We start from the raw sequence: 15879 nt of genomic DNA, 5'->3' as shown, positions 1-15879 counted from the left end.
ATGAGTCACTTTCTGTCTGTCTGGTCTTTTTCTCATCCTCAACAAGTTCATTTGAAAGCAGCAGTTCTGGAGCCCCGAGAGGCACGCTAGCACTGTGTGTGTGCGAAGCCCTTTCCAAAGCCCCCTCTGAAGGTCAGTCCTACCTTTTAACTGGCTGTGACCCCTGACAACTCACTGGGTAGCTCTGAGTGTCAGCTTCCTCTATTACACACGTCCAGTGAGTGTGCACACCTGTGTCTCACACATGCAAAATGGCAAAATGGCCAACAGGGCCATTTCTCTCTTCCTTGTCCAAAAAGAAGCACTCTGGGAGGTTCCAAGCGATCTGGGAGTCAGGGTTAAAACACGAGCCATTAACTTGGCACAGGCGAGCACCCAGCAAGGCATCTTATGCATCTTGGTTTATTAATATTATTTAGGAGAAAAAGATGAACTCAGAGGTGTCCATCTACTGAGAAACCCTCTACCATGGAACACTCATATTTTACAGAATCTGGATTCTATTGCCTGTTTAGCTCATTTTCAAAGACAAGTTAGACAAATATCTTTTTTTCTCCTTGTAACTTTCGTCCAACTATAATTCTCTATCTCTTTTAAACTTAGCCATTTCCACACCACAATCCTAAGTCCTTACTCACTATAAACCATGCTGAGCTTTTATCTCGAGGACTTAAAACTCAACATTGAACCAAAGTAGGAGGAAGCAGACAAGAAGAATACAATAAGGCACTAGCTCATGCTTGACTGAAAGAAAGTCTGCACGCACACACACGCTACCCTCTGGTTCTTCTTCATTTCAGTCTGGAGTTATCCTAGTTTGCTCATTCTGTGTCTTTCTTTTAAAATGCTCTTTCCTTGTACAAAGCCAGACCAATTCTAGCATTGATCAGAAACTTCCCTAGCTTCAGCTTTCACATAATTATGAATAGACAGTGTTTATATGGGGGGGGGGGGAGTACGCCCATTTCATTTAGCCATTCAATGACTATTCCCTGTGCACTAATTACATTCCAGCTTCTGTACTAATGGTTAATCAGACAGACCCAACCCCTACCTTCACTGGGCCTCTAGTCTAGTGGGAGAGACAGACATCACAACATAAACTCCACACAATAAATGATACTGTGATTAGGAACAACCAAGAAGGAAACACTCAGGTGCCGAGATAGAACAAAACTATGGAAACCCACAGCAGCAAAACTTCCCAGACATAACAAAGAGCTCTTTTGAAACAACCCCAGGAGGTTTCCTAAGTTCTCTACAGGGTGTGGCACCCAAAGCATCATTAAGGAGCAAGTTGAAAAGAAGAGGTGGCTTGCGGTGGAGAGCTGAAGGAAAGGAAACCAATGTCATGTGTCCTTCGGTCCTTCCATCTGATCTTCCGAAGAAAGGCTAGCTCCTGCCTTGAGATGACATCAGTACGTGACACACCCAGTTTCAGCCTCATCAGTGTAAATTAATCAATGTGTACATTACCTTACAGGAAGGGCTGAGAGTTACCTCACTGCTATGTGCTTTCATGGACAGGGTGTGGCAGTCCAGCTCCCAGTTTTAGGAGGAAGCCCCACCGTTGCTTGATCTACCTGGGCGACTGCAGGGGAGGAAGCAATGAGCTGCGCCTCTCAGCAATGTGCCTGCGGGAAGCCTGGTGCTGAGCAGGCAGGGAACTGAGCGCGGGACAACTGGGGGCCAACTCGCGAGATGGGAAGGTGCTCGGTCTTTCCTAAAAGCAGGAAGCTTGCATGAGGGCTGCCAGAAATGAAGGGTTATCTCCTGATGTTTCTAATTAGCAGAGAGACGCGCAGCTCACACAGGAATAAAGAAAAAGACAAGTTTACGATGATAACTTTGTCTCCACCAGACAGTATTTTTTGAAGTGACGGATCCTTAAATCAACTCTGCCTCTCCCTGCTCATTAGCAGCGACTCCTCACTGCATGAGCATAAGCATATCAAAAAGCAGCAAAGAACATCTTGTTATTTTTAAGGCCTTAGCGGATTTAATGTGTTACTGGGAAACGGAGAGTTTCGTGTGCTAGCCTCGGTAGGGGTCAGATTTTATAAAGTAGATGTTAGTTCAAGCAAGATCTGCATTAACTACCTGATCTGGATAAGTCCACCTCTTTGAGCTCCCAGGATAATATTGTGCTTTCATGATACTTCCCAGAGGTGAGGTGGGAAGAAAAAGGCTAGAGTAATAACTGTGAAACACATGTTCTCACATGTCATGCATTGGTGATGACACTCCGACCACACATTCATGATGCTATGCTGCCTGTTCAGAAGGTGTCCTCCCGGCTCCCAGCACTCTGCTCTTTCTCTCATCCACTCACCCAGTGAACATTCAGTGAGGGCCTCTGAGCTACTAGGCACTGTTAAGAGCAGGTAATACAGAGATAAGACATGACCAGTGGCATCATCATTGGGACTGGGATACTCTGTATGGTTTAAATCGAGTTAACCAGCAGGTATATCAGTCTCTGTACTGTGTGCCCAAACCTTTCCCAACCCTGTTTGGCGGGGGAAGGAAGTGGAGAAAAGCATGGGGGGGGGGGGGGTCAGCTCCACAGCAGCATCCTCCCTTCATCCAGTCTCCTTAGCACCTTCTCCATCTTGGCTTCTACCCACCTGTGCAAGCAATGTCTGCCTTCAGCGTGTGCTTACGACGCCGAGGAAGAGCAATGCCCCGAGGACAGACTCCAGGGGCTCCCACACCGGCAGAAGAAAGCAGCGCAAACTCCTGGGAATGTGCATGGTGTGCAGATGGCAAGGGGAAACCTGGCCCCTACTGGAACAGAGGGTTGACACCAGGAGGCAGAGTGGGACATATGTAATATTTTCAACTATAACGATTGTTTTAAATTTTTCCAAAGGAAAGTCCAATAACAAGTGTGAGTGAGGGGAAATGCCCGGGGTTTTGGAGCAAGAGCTTACCCACACTGCGCTGTGCTGAGCGGAGAGAGATAAGTAGGAAAACGGTCAGGCATCAGAGGCTGCCGGCACGGGAGCAGGAGGCCTGCAGGAAGATGCTCTTATCTCCCCAGGACGCTCCAGGTGGGGGAGGGAGACCATCTCCCTGTTCAGCACAGTCACTCAGGAGAGAGCGATACTGTCCAGCCCCGCGGAGGATCAGCTGGATATGTTAAGAGATAGTAATGTAGAGACAGTGCCATTGCTTTAACCAATGGGACGTGAAGGACGAGAGGTGAGCAGGGCTTTCAATGTGCCCGACTGTTTCGCCTGGGCTCTTGGGACCCTGACCTCTGCTATGTGAAGAGTCTTGTTTGGTCACTGCCAGTCACAGGAAGATGACGCGCAGGGACCTAAGCCACACAGGCAGCCTCAAGCAGAACCCCAGCTCACCTATAGAGGCAGAGCAAGAAATGCATGTTTGCGGCTACAAATCTCACAATGTTGAGGTGCTACGTGGCATCATTGGAGGAAAACCCAACTAGTACGGTGCACTGTGGGTCTGACACAGTTAAATGTGCCCCTGGAAGGACAGCCCCCTCCAGAGCCTCCTCACCACTGTTCTGACGCATAAAAGCACAAGCGGGACGAAAAGCAAGGCCTATTGAGCCCGTTCCGAGAGGAACCTGGTAGCTGTCTCGGGCTTATTTTCCTAAAGCAAGACAAGCCAGGAGTTACACATTAAATGTCTTAAATATTGATTGTTAGATGGAGCTGCACAGAATCAATTGGAAGGGAAAGGCCAGGGAATTTCACTGGAGCAAGGGGCAGGATATACAAAGTCAGGGATATTGAAATTTGATTAGTTCAAAGAATTTTTACAAAATTGGTTATGGCATCAGCCAGCCAACAGTTGATGTGAAACTCAGAGGAAAGCACTGAATGTCCAGAGTGGTCAATGGCTTTGCCCCGCCCTTTCCCCCCTCGACCCTTGTTCTAACAGGAATGCCATTCCAAGCTTTGGAACCACGAACAAAGGACCTGGGACAAGACAGAGAAGAAGAAATGTCTGGTGTCCAACAGTTCCCTGCCAGGTCTTCATGGAATGCCAAACTAGCCCCTGCCCTGTGGCAGGTGCAGAACTGTCAGCCCCGGGGCTCTGGGAAGCCAGGCCTTTCGCAGTTCCAAGCCCCACCCTTGCAGAATGGTAGGCGCTAATGGTTTCCCTGCGCAGCAGCCGCTATCTGCTTTTTATCTTAGGGCTGGTGCTGCCGGTCACCAGGTTATCCCTCCTACGTATAAACGGGAAACTGCATATCTAACAAGTCCAAGGATTCTGCTTTTTAAAAAGTTCACGAGAAATATAAACGGGATTCAATTGAGGCTATTTCAGAGGTTATACAAGACGACCAACCCCACTTATCCTTCTTGCTAAGCTGCTGATTTACACTAAGAAGCTTACCAAAGCCTTCTGAGCTCATTTTGTACTCAGCCTCTTGGAAGGAATCCAAATTCGGGAACCAGGGGCCTAAGACCAGAGTCCACAGTGTGTTCCACTCATTTCTGCAGCTGCGTCTCTTCAGTGCTCTAATCCCTAATGTGGCATCATCTTTTTTTCCCACTCAAACAGATAGCTGAGCCTGAGTGAGTCAGCCCATAGATAAAGCCTGCCTTTTGGCACTCAGTCATGTCACAAGAGGACAGCACATAAGAGACTCAGTCAGGCAAACTCACCCCAAGACTTCAGATCTTGTAAGAAAGAGGTGAGCCTCAGAAGGCGGCAGCTGAATGACTGATGTAGAAGATCATTCTTGCAGGAATAGACAGATCATCATCCTCTTGAAATTGCCATTCATTAGCTGAAGGCCTTGGGCCCTTCCTTCCCTCCTTCCTGTGCCCAGGGAGGAGCTCCTCTGCCTAGAATGACTTTCTCCCCTTATTCTTCAGGGCCAAGCTCACCTCCCTAGAAGCCTCTGGAACCACTGACTTGCTCCCAAGTGGGTAGAGCGAGGCATGGCCTTCTTTGTTTAGAACTTTACAATAACATTTTGCACATGGTCGATTAATAATTTACACATTTGTTGACTGTTCCATAGTGTGAGCTACTGTGAGGCCAAGAATTCCAGCTATTATTCATGCACATATCTCCGGGCTCAGTGCCAGCTCTGGCACAGACTGACTACATGCTCATGAAATATTTTCAAACGGGCACTACCCTGATTTAGAATGAAACGGAAAACCCTTTGTTTTCAGGGACAAAATAAATGCCCCAAAGTATTATACCTACTTTTACATTAAGAATTCTGGAAAATATTTTATTTGTAAAGTAAAACCTAATAACTTGGGATTAATTGGAATGTCAACCTTGATTAGCAAAAAGCCAGAATTAGAAAATGTCAGAAAGATGGTTTTAAATGTTCAAAGACCTACTGTCACTTCAAATAAGCCAATGATGCAGCAATGACCGGTGCTTAGGTACTTGCTCAGAAGGACAAATATAAATAATTTTAATCAGCCTATCAATTGTCCATTTACATTGATTAAATAAATCCTACTTGCAACCTTGCTTGTATAATTCATTTGTTTAAAAAAAAAAATCCCTGCTTTTTTCCTCTTTTGGGGGATGGTGGTGGAATCTCTTTGAAATTGGATTAATCATGACCTTTGGTTCATGACACCCTTTCATCATTGATCCATGCATAGCCTGCTTTCATTTATTCAGTAATTTTTAATAATGCACTAAGTGCTGCCCGGCTGGGGTGGCTCAGAGGTTGAGAATTGGACCATGAACCACAATTTGATTCCCGGTCAGGGCACATGCCCGGGTTGCAGGCTCAGTTCCCAGTGGAAGATGCACAGGAGGTAGCCAATCAATGTTTCTCTCCCCCTTCGTCTCTCTAAAATCAATAAAAATATATTTTTAAACAATAATGCAATAAGTGCTTATAAAACCACCACCCAAAAAGAAGCTGGAGAATAACATACAAAATTATTTGTTAATTATTGGTTAACTTCCATGAAATCCATCCCCTGCCTCCCCAGACCAAGGCAAGTCAACCCTGAATTCCAGGGCTATCACTCCCTGCTTGTCCTTTCTATACAGGTTTTATTGCCTCTAGCTGTAGTCCTAAAAACATACTTTTATTTTAGTTACTTTATCTCTGTTAAAAGCATGTCATGCTGTAGGTATTTGGGGACCTACTTTTTCACTTGATATTGTATTTCTAAGATTTAGCCACATCTCTCTCTACCGCTGTCTAATATTCCATTTGGGAACTACACCACCACATATGCACGCACTCTCTCACTGGTGGCATGTGGGCATGTGTGAGAGTTTTGCTATTGTTTACAGCTCAGCTCTGAACATGCTTGTTCATGTACAATAGCCTCTCGTGGATGTTATACCTAAGGTATATCCCTGGACCAAAGGATCTGTGAATATTCAGCCTTCTGATGTGGTTATGCCAATGTACTCTCTCACCAGCCACAGCTCCTCCAATAATTTGCATTGTCAGACTTGTTAAGAATGGCCACTTATTATCAGTCTAGAACCAACTGGAATCACCAGCATTTACGAATTGGTGCAATCTAAATTAATCAGTGTTTTGAAATAAGAAAATGCATTTGAATATAAAATAACTTTCCCTGTAGAAGATTTAGAAATATAGAAAAGCACCAAAAGAGCCCTAGCTGGTTTGGCTCAGTGGCTAGAGCATCAGCCTGCGGACTGAAGGATCCCGGGTTCGATTCCGGTCAAGGGCATATACCTTGGTTGCGGGCACATTCCCAGTGGGGAGTGTGCAGGAGGCAGCTGATCGATGTTTCTCTCTCATCGATGTTTCTAACTGTCTATCCCTCTCCCTTCCTCTCTGTAAAAAATCAATAAAATATATTAAAAAAAAGAAAAGAAAAGCACCAAAAGAAAAACACACAAGAGTTACAGTGTGTTAAGATTTAGCACTCACTTACAATGAAGGAATATTTGCCCTATTGTAAGGGTACTCTATAATTGTAGGTCATTTAAAACCCCTTGAGAGCACTCCTTCCATCTGGCCTCCTAGTGAACACAGCCCCCTGAGTGTTCCAACCAGTCAGCTTAGCATCCCCATAGCTACTGCACTGTCCCAGGTACCCAGGCAGCAGCAAGACTCTGGTTAAATATCAGAATTAAAAGCTGAAGATGTGCTTTGAAATTCGTAACATCTCCCTTATGAGAGGTTTGTGTTCTATACAGTGGTTTCAATCTACACCTCTTTTGATCTGGGAGGAAGGGAAGGGAATTTCTTATTAAACACTTAATAAAAGCAGTTCTTTTATTTTAAATCCGTTTTCAGAAACTCCTTTGTAACACTGTACTTCCTCTCAGCAGTAAAATGCCATTAAGGAGAGCAAACACAGTCTTTAGAATAACAAGGACACCATGACCAGGCTGTGGGTTACTGAAGGCTGGTGCTCCCCAAGGCATGGAGATTCAGCTGCTAGGGGTACAGCGTATGTTACATCCACTAGAAGAGCATCGGTAAACTAGCCCAGAATGAACAGAGCATCTGCTCCCAGCGCATCTTCTGGTGACTAAATTTCAAAGGTACTGAATCTCACTTTGGTCCAAGAACCGTGTTAGTGAGAATTCAGAGAGGAGAAGGACATAGCACCTGCTTTCCATGGCATCACCATCTATGAGGGAAGACACCCAAACCAGGTGATTATAAAACAAGGAAGAGCCCTAACCAGTTTGGCTCAGTGGATAGAGCGTCGGCCTGCGGACTGAAAAGGTCCCAGGTTCGATTCCGGTCAAGGGCATGTACCTTGTTGCGGGCACATCCCCAGAAGGGGGTGTGCAGGAGGCAGCTGGTCAATGTTTCTCTCTCATCGTTGTTTCTAACTCTCTATCCCTCTCCCTTCCTCTCTGTAAAAATCAATAAAATATATTTTAAAAGATAAAACAAGGAAGAATGAAAAAAGTGCAGACGGCACACAGCAACTACCTCTGCATGTGCAAAGGTTCAAACGGCAGGTGTCACACACCGGGGTCCCTTCATGACCTCCTCTCGGTTCAGGCTCTAACTGTGGCCTCACAGGTTTGCAAATCTGCTGTTGTTGATGCGCCCACAGAGGCTTTGTCTCCTGGGAGCCCACTCGCATTGGCCACGCCTGCCGAGCTGTACAACCAGCATGCCACTGATGATGTGCATTCTCTGTCTGCAAGTCGATTCACATGCAAAACCAAATGACAAGGGAAGGCACTAAGACAACCTGCGATGTCTCCACTGAGGGCTACTGAAGGCCTTGGCACGCACTGCCTGGGATGCCGTCATCTAGTTTTACCTGGTCCTCCTTCCAAGCTCAGCTCGAATATCCCCTCCTCAAGGAAGCCTCCCTATATAGGCTCCCGCTACATATTTTAATTACACCCTGCCTTCTCATTTAACAGCTTCAGTTAAAAGATTTTATATGTTCTGTTGTTTATTAACTTTCAGTTCCCTGAGAGCCAGAGCCATGCTCATCTTACTCACCATTTTATTCCCAATCTCAAGTGTACATAGTTCATAGTAGGCGCTCAAATATAGGGTGTCCCAAAAAACGTATGCACACTTTGAATATTTATAGAGGCAGTGTTAAAAATATGCTCCAGCTGTTAAAGTGTGCGTGCATCTTTTGGACACCCTGGGTTTGTGGGCGGGAAGGGAGGATAAGACAGTGTGCTGACTGCAAGTCCACCACGGGAACAGCCTCCAATGGGATTTCGAGTCCCTTAGCCAAGATTCTCTTTCCCTTTGACGTGTCAGAAATGGGCATTGCCCTGCTTGCTCTCCTTTTTTGTGTGTGTTTCCACTGCTGGCCAACCACCTGAATACTGGCTTTGGACATGCACTACCTTTGGTCAGGTTACAATGTAATCAGACTGGCCTAAGTGTCTTTCTGTCTGTGTAAAGCAGCTTTGTACACCCCCTGGCCTGACCTATTTTATGGTCAATTAAATCTCAGGGAGTAGCCTTGCTTCCAAGTCCTGGGGATTTCAACACTGTCAAGCACCTGTAATCGCCACACCATTACCCAGGGTTAATGGGGATATTCCAGGATGCACCGCAGTCATAGAAGAAATAAGACAACAATGTGTGTGTGTGGCTGACGCCTGTTCAGATTTCATACAAGCAGAAGCTAGCGATGACATTCTTACATGCTTCAGCTATTTTCTCAAAATATGATATTAATTTTGATAATTAGAAACAAAACGAGCAGGGGCCTGGGAGTCTGGGTGAGATCTAGATTGTTTGGATCCTGGCCCTGACACTAATTCAGCTGTCAGCAAGCCCGATGCAGTGCTGGCTTATGTTAATGAAGGAATTGGACAAGATGACCACTACGGTTACTTCCAGTCTTGACATTACACTAGCCAATGATTATTTTTCATCTAAGCACTTCTCCTCAACTTCATAAGCTTCTCAAAACTCAGTCCAGCTGCTGGCAATGACCACCACACACCCAGAGGCCTGGGATAATCATCTCTAAAGAAATCACAGCAATGTCTTAGGATTTCATGATTACAAATGAAATCATTCAAGAGGCAAGCAGGAATCCTAGGGACCTGACGCCAGCTAACACAGCAGATTCTGTGGCACACAGACCTTCTCAACACTTGTTCATCGCAGGATGGAGAACTGAAACGCGGGGGAATCTCACTACAACCAGCTCTAAGGCACCCTCTTCTTTTGATTTTGCCTGTAAACTATTTTCCATATATAATAGTCAATCATGACCAAGTGTTTCCATAAATATATAACTTTTCCAGTCTTTGCAAAAAGCCCTAACAGCTAGTTACTGGTTCTCTTCCCTATTCCTGATATCGGGATTCAATTTCCTTCACCTCAGCCCCCCAACGCACAGATCCATTCACAGGCCCTATCACTGTTGCTAAGTTACTCTCTCAAACAGGCGTTCAGCTATAGTACAGACTCATCATGAATCTGCTTATAACCAAAAACTCGTCTCGGTTTTAATTAGCTGGTATGTTAAATTCAAAGTCCCAATTATGTTTAAACATTCCACAAACCCTCCTTAGAAATGGGCATCTCCGATGAGGCCCTTCCTGTCTGAAAGGAAACTACCAAAAAGAACAAACACAGCAACTAAGGGCTTGTACTCCAGAGACACATATCTTTTTCTGCTAAGGCAACTGTAAATAGACTAAGCACAAAAGTGTGAATTCCAAAAGATCTCAAATAGGATATTGACAAACACAAAACAAAGAACTCCTGAGGTTGTATCTATGGCTGGTGTACTACTTGCCTCGAGTAGTAAGACTCCACGCCCAGCGCCTCCCGCACACTGGCGATGTGCTGCTCCAGCGCCGAGCTGGTGGCTATTGGGAGGTTTGCACTGCTGCCGGCCTGGAAGTCACCGGCGTTTTCCATTGTGTTGTCACCCAGGTAGTGCTCGTGAAACTTCAGGATTCCTGAAACAAGACAGGCACGGCCAACGTTACAGGACTGGGGTTGGGGGCGGGAAAGGTGAAGGACGGGACAGCAATGCCAATGCTATGTGGCCTCTTTAACAGGCAGGCCTTCCTCCAAACCATGTGAAGAAGTCCTGAAACCCACCCTCTCAAGAGGGTTTCAGAGGTTTGGTCAGTGCCCTTTTGGCAGCTTTCACCATCAGGTTTGGTGCCTGGAATAGGGAATTCAACACAGGGCTTTTGCTTTTGCTTTTGCTTTTGACGATATATTCTGAAGCCCCTGAAATGATGACTACTTCACAGGTATTTCAAAACGGAAACTTTCACCAACTAGGGAAAGTTTTTTTCCAGAAGAGTGCAGGAGCATGCCAGCGTTTAGTCTCCCCAGGAACTGAAATCCTGAATAAAAATATAACCAGCCAAGTGGAAACGGTGGTACTCAAAGCCCTTTCATTTCACAAAAGCAAATCAAAACCAATCTGTAGTACAAAGGCCAGATATAAACATATAAAACTATTTTTAAATAAGACTAACTGGTCAACAGTCATTAATGGATTAAAGAAGCAAAAAATGACGGCGGCATGAAGCTGACAGAACCCAGAGTGGTCTTCTAGCAATAAACACAGGACATCTTCTCCCACGGTAATGAGGTGTGTCAGCGCTGGAAAATGCTGGTCCTCTCTGATTTGATTAGGGCCCCAGTGAAAGCTTCAGAGTCTCATTAAGAGCAAAGAGGAACAGAAAGGGAAACAATAGGAGCCTCATTATACACGGCTCATTATTACAGGGATATGGATATACCACCTGTCAAATCATGTCCCCAAAACGTAACAACCAGAGAGAAAGAGCCTGATATCTCTGTTGTCAGCCGAGTCCTCCTGGGTATTAGTGCCCGCTGGGGGCTGGGATACACAGGGATTCATCCCACAGTGGCTGACACTCACCAAGTCACCATGAACATCACAGCTTAAAACCTTCAGCATAAAAAGGTCAGAGGTAAAAATGTTCTTTATTGAAAGCCCATAAAAAATGGAGTTAAGGGGAAAGATTATAAGCGATAATGCTGAGGCACAGCGTGTACAGGCACAAGTGCTTAGAACCCAAGAAGCATCTGAGAGTTGTCATCCAGCCATCACTTTTTAAAATCAAAGCGATGGAGACATAATCAAGAAACCTTATCAATTCTCCTGGCAGTTGAACTTTCTGAAATTGGCTTACAGATATTCAAGAAGCTCATTCTTCAAGATTCCCAATTAGAAGATCCACTTCCCCAGTCAATAAACTCTTAATTGGGTCTGGTGTGTCTCCAACATGGTAAAGCCATCAGCATTTTATTATGCGAAAAGTAAGGCCCTAACAGCTAGTTACTGGTTCTGTATTTAGTGAAACTGTTACAGCCTGAACATTTAAAGCCAATTTAATCAAAGGAAATTTTTATTTCTGAAATAAATTTACAATGGATGAAACTGGTTAAAATGGATTCTGATAAATTCAGAAATGCCAAGCATAAGACTTCTTTTATATACCGTGAGAAGGGTTTGCCACTATCGTTTTAGTCTCTTTAACTTTACCATAACAAAGGGTTAAAACCATTAAATCATAGCTAGAAAGCACTCCTTAGGACTTACAGTCATCGCTTTATTACCTAATGAACAGCAGCTGCCTACAAACAGGACTGCTAGTGAAATTAATCCTCCTGCTCTTGGTCTTCCTTGATAAATGCTTCCACATTTGCCAGTGCGGAGCAGCGATTTCTTGGGGGAATGAGAACGCTGGGCTGTCTTATTAATTGAATGCTCCACCATGGACTATCCACTGTGGCTGAGACTTCGCTGAAATCCCACATCAGCTTCTTAGTCTGATCTATGGCAATGCACCTCTATTCATTAGACGTTCACAGTCTTGTGTGTAATTGCCCTGTTCCTACAGAAAGAGATCTTACCTGCCCCAGGAGCAAGCAGCCAGCTGTACAGGTAGCCCGCGGCCAGAGAATAGTACAGCACTAGTCCTCTCTGGCCGTTCACCATCTCTAAGATCTGATCGATAGTGACTGGAGAGTAGGGGTCAGAGTCCTGTTGTCCTGTTTGTCGTTCTACCAGAAGATCCGCAAACGCCCTCGTCCGTCCTCTTTCTGCCACAGCCAGGGCTTCGTCATGATGGCCTACGAGACAAAAGGGACAGACTGAGGACTCCCTGGGGAGTGTGCTTACAGAGAGGGGCCATCAGCTACAGAGATCCTGGGCAGAAGCCTCACTACCCCCGCACTCCAATGTGTGAGCGCGTCTCAGTTCAGCCTCAGATGATAGGTGTAGTGTCCCCTTTGGTAAACCCCGTATTTTCAGATTCCACACCACCCGAAGGTCTCGGCCTCCCCGTCTTGCAGCCATACATGAGAGCCAGCCTTGCCACACTTTAGGGGATTCATCCTTAGCATCTGCTCCACATCCCGAGGTGCCTCCTGGCTTCTGACCCCATTCACTTGGCTCTTTGGATGCTGGTTACCCTCTGACTTTACTGCTCAACTCTGATTCTGATTTGACTTTGGCAGATGAGCCCTATAGGACCTGGCTCTAGACCAGCTGTGGGCAAACTACGGCCCGCGGGCCGGATCCGGCCCATTTGAAATGAATAAAACTTAAAAAAAAAAAAAGACCGTACCCTTTTATGTAATGATGTTTACTTTGAATTTATATTAGTTCACACAAACACTCCATCCATGCTTTTGTTCCGGCCCTCCGGTCCAGTTTAAGAACCCATTGTGGCCCTCGAGTCAAAAAGTTTGCCCACCCCTGCCCTAGACTATCTCTCCTCGGTGCAGCTCCTCTACACTTCACACTGTCCAAGCCCACCCGCTCATCTCCCTCCCAGGTTATATCTCTGTGCCTTTGTGCATGCTGGTCCCTCTGCTGAGTGGGTCCTCCCCCCTTTCACTGACCTTGTCTCAGAAAGAGGGACCCTAATAGTTGCCCTGCCCATCTTAAAGGTAAAGATTAAATGAGGCACTGAATGTGAAGATGCCTGGGAGGCATTATTCAAAGCACCATGGGTATAGCAGGTGATTATTGTTCAAGCTGATAGCTCGTTCCATTTTGGGCTCCCATACACTTCTCTCTACTAATCCCCACGGGCAAAGGGTTTAAACATCTGAGGTCTCTAGTTGTTTGAAATTGCATCTCTCTTTTAAGTTTTCCCTCAGTCTTTCAATCCAACTTCTAATCCAATACAGTTTTTGGTGTAACAACAAATCATATTTCATCACAGCAATCACTAAGCGACTAAGATATGCAAGCTCACACACTCACGGTGGGAACCCCAGCTGCTCTCACCTAGGCTGACGAGCACCCGTTGCAAGGCCTGGTAGGATGACGTCTGCAGGTCAAAGAGGGAGAGTTTGTAGTCTGTGCTCAGCTGCGCCTCATGTCGTATTGTTTCAAACAAGGCCGATGCCCTATAGAGCTGCAAGGAGGGGAAAGGGAACGTTATCCATTCCCCAGAAACCACACTCCAGCCACACACTGACTAAAGACAACTTTTGCTCACATCCTGGTGTACAACCTAAAAAATTTTTTTAAAGGGTGGTAAGGATGAATTTTATTTCCAGGTAGGTCCTACTGGAAAGGCATCAGATCATATACCTGGTAAACTAGTTTACGGTATGTAATCAATTTTTGACAGATAAAGGGAATTATTTATTTTTAATCCTTACCCAAGGATCTTTTTCCATTGATTTTTCGAGAGAGTGGAAGAGAGAGGGAAAGACAGAAATATCGATGTGAGAGAAACACATCAATTGGTTGCCTCCTGCACGTGCCCCAACCAGGGTCCGGGCCTGGGAAGAGCCTGCAACCAAGGTACGTACCCTTGACTGGAATCGAACCCAGGACCCTTCAGTCTGCAGGCCGATGCTCTATCCACTGAACAAAACAGGTTAGGGTGGATAAAGGGATTTAGAAGACAGGTTATAGACTTGTAGTCTGAAAGTTGTAAAACAAAAAATCAGCTACTAATCCAACCAAGTGCTGATTTTGAATTTTAAAAAATGTCTCTCCTCTTGTCATCAAGCAGCCATAATTCAGCACACACACTTCTCAGTGCCTAAGGATTGAAGTGGGAACAGGTGTGGTGCAGGCAGGCTGGGAATAGACGAGGGGGGCGGGCGAGGGGCGGGGAATGAGATGAAGGCCGCGCACTCCCAGGAGAGGCATAGCTTTCTGGAGGCAGTTCAGCTGAATCAAACACTGGCCTCCACAGCAGTGTCCCAGGGTCAGGTCTTTGCTGGACCAGCCGCCCTAGAGCCACACACACTTTCCTGCTGCTCTAAAGGCTTCTCTATCAGTGAGATCACAAAACTCTTCTGATATTTACATGCTGAAAATACAGTATCAAATGTTAAGTTCATGCAAATTTAAAAAATAGAATGCTAAGACTCAGAGACAGACTGGGAGAGAGGGATGACTCCCAGCTCTCCACTGACCAGCTGTGTGACTTCTGGTGAGCTTCCGAGCCTCCATTTCTTCTCTACAAAGGACAGTTATCATTCTACCTCGCGTGGTTGCTTAAGGAATACATACAGTGAGTGAAGGTACTGTGGAAACTGTAAATTACTACATCAATACAAGTTTTAATTTTTAAAACCAGGAAATTGGAGAATTCTTTAAATTGCCTTTAATAGTTTAAAAAGTACAGTAAAATACCCTAACATTTTAGGATGCTATGGCACAAATTCAGTCACATCATGTGCTCAACTTCATTCCCTCATCCTTTGCCCCTTCTGCCTAGCACAACGCCCTCCCCAGTGATCACTCATATGCTGCTTAAGTGGCTAAGTGTGTGATTTTAGATGATACCATCTCACAACTTGCCGGGAGCTGGTCCATCCTTACTGTTTCAAAGGACCTGGCATATATGGCATACTGTTCTTAATATGTTTGCTCACCTTCTTGGCACTATGTGTTTTAACCAAGGTCACCTCTCCGAGAAAGGTTGTTTCCCCAGGTAGGGATTTTCCCCTGAAGTTAGGGAGGGAATAAAACCCCTCAACTAAGTGCCAGGTGGGTAATTAATCACTTTAACTACGAACAATCATGCTTAAGCTACATAATCTTTACTCCCTGGAATGGAGATAAGAAACGCCCTAACCTTTGTAATAGAGATTGATAGGATTGAATCAACTGGTATAAATACAGATGTAACAAGACAGCAAGAGTCAGAACTTAGAATACAGAGCTTAGAACACAGAACTAAGAAGACAGAACCTACACAGAACCTACAGATAGAAGAACTTCGCTGGAGAGAACATGGCAAAAGATCCTGGACTGAACCTGACTACAGAAATTGGCAAGAGAACCTGACTAGAACCTGGTGACTGAACCTGGCTGGAGAACCTAGCGAGGGAACATGGCTACAGAACCTGGCTGGAGAACCTGGACAAAACCTGGCTGGAGATCCGAAGCAGAACTTCGCTGGAGATCCAGACCAGAACTTGGCTGGAGATCCTGGCTAGAGATCCTGGCTAGG

At 45.4% G+C, this 15879-nt stretch overlaps 1 protein-coding gene across 1 annotated transcript in view; it reads right to left on the bottom strand.

Moving 5' to 3' along the window:
• The window catches only part of TTC28 (tetratricopeptide repeat domain 28), a 379564-nt gene that overhangs the window by 58230 nt on the left and 305455 nt on the right, over window positions 1-15879 (bottom strand). The window contains exons 10-12 of the mRNA XM_036353570.1: window positions 13689-13818; window positions 12305-12523; window positions 10197-10362 (exon numbers count right to left, since the gene is read on the bottom strand). Coding sequence (XP_036209463.1) covers window positions 10197-10362; window positions 12305-12523; window positions 13689-13818 — 515 coding nt within the window. The remainder of the gene's footprint in view (window positions 1-10196; window positions 10363-12304; window positions 12524-13688; window positions 13819-15879) is intronic.

Source organism: Myotis myotis, unplaced genomic scaffold, assembly GCF_014108235.1.
Source record: "Myotis myotis isolate mMyoMyo1 unplaced genomic scaffold, mMyoMyo1.p scaffold_m19_p_20, whole genome shotgun sequence".
NCBI lineage: Eukaryota > Metazoa > Chordata > Mammalia > Chiroptera > Vespertilionidae > Myotis > Myotis myotis.
The sequence above is the reverse complement of the archived record's forward strand: the minus strand, read 5'-3'. Positions and strand labels throughout refer to the sequence as shown.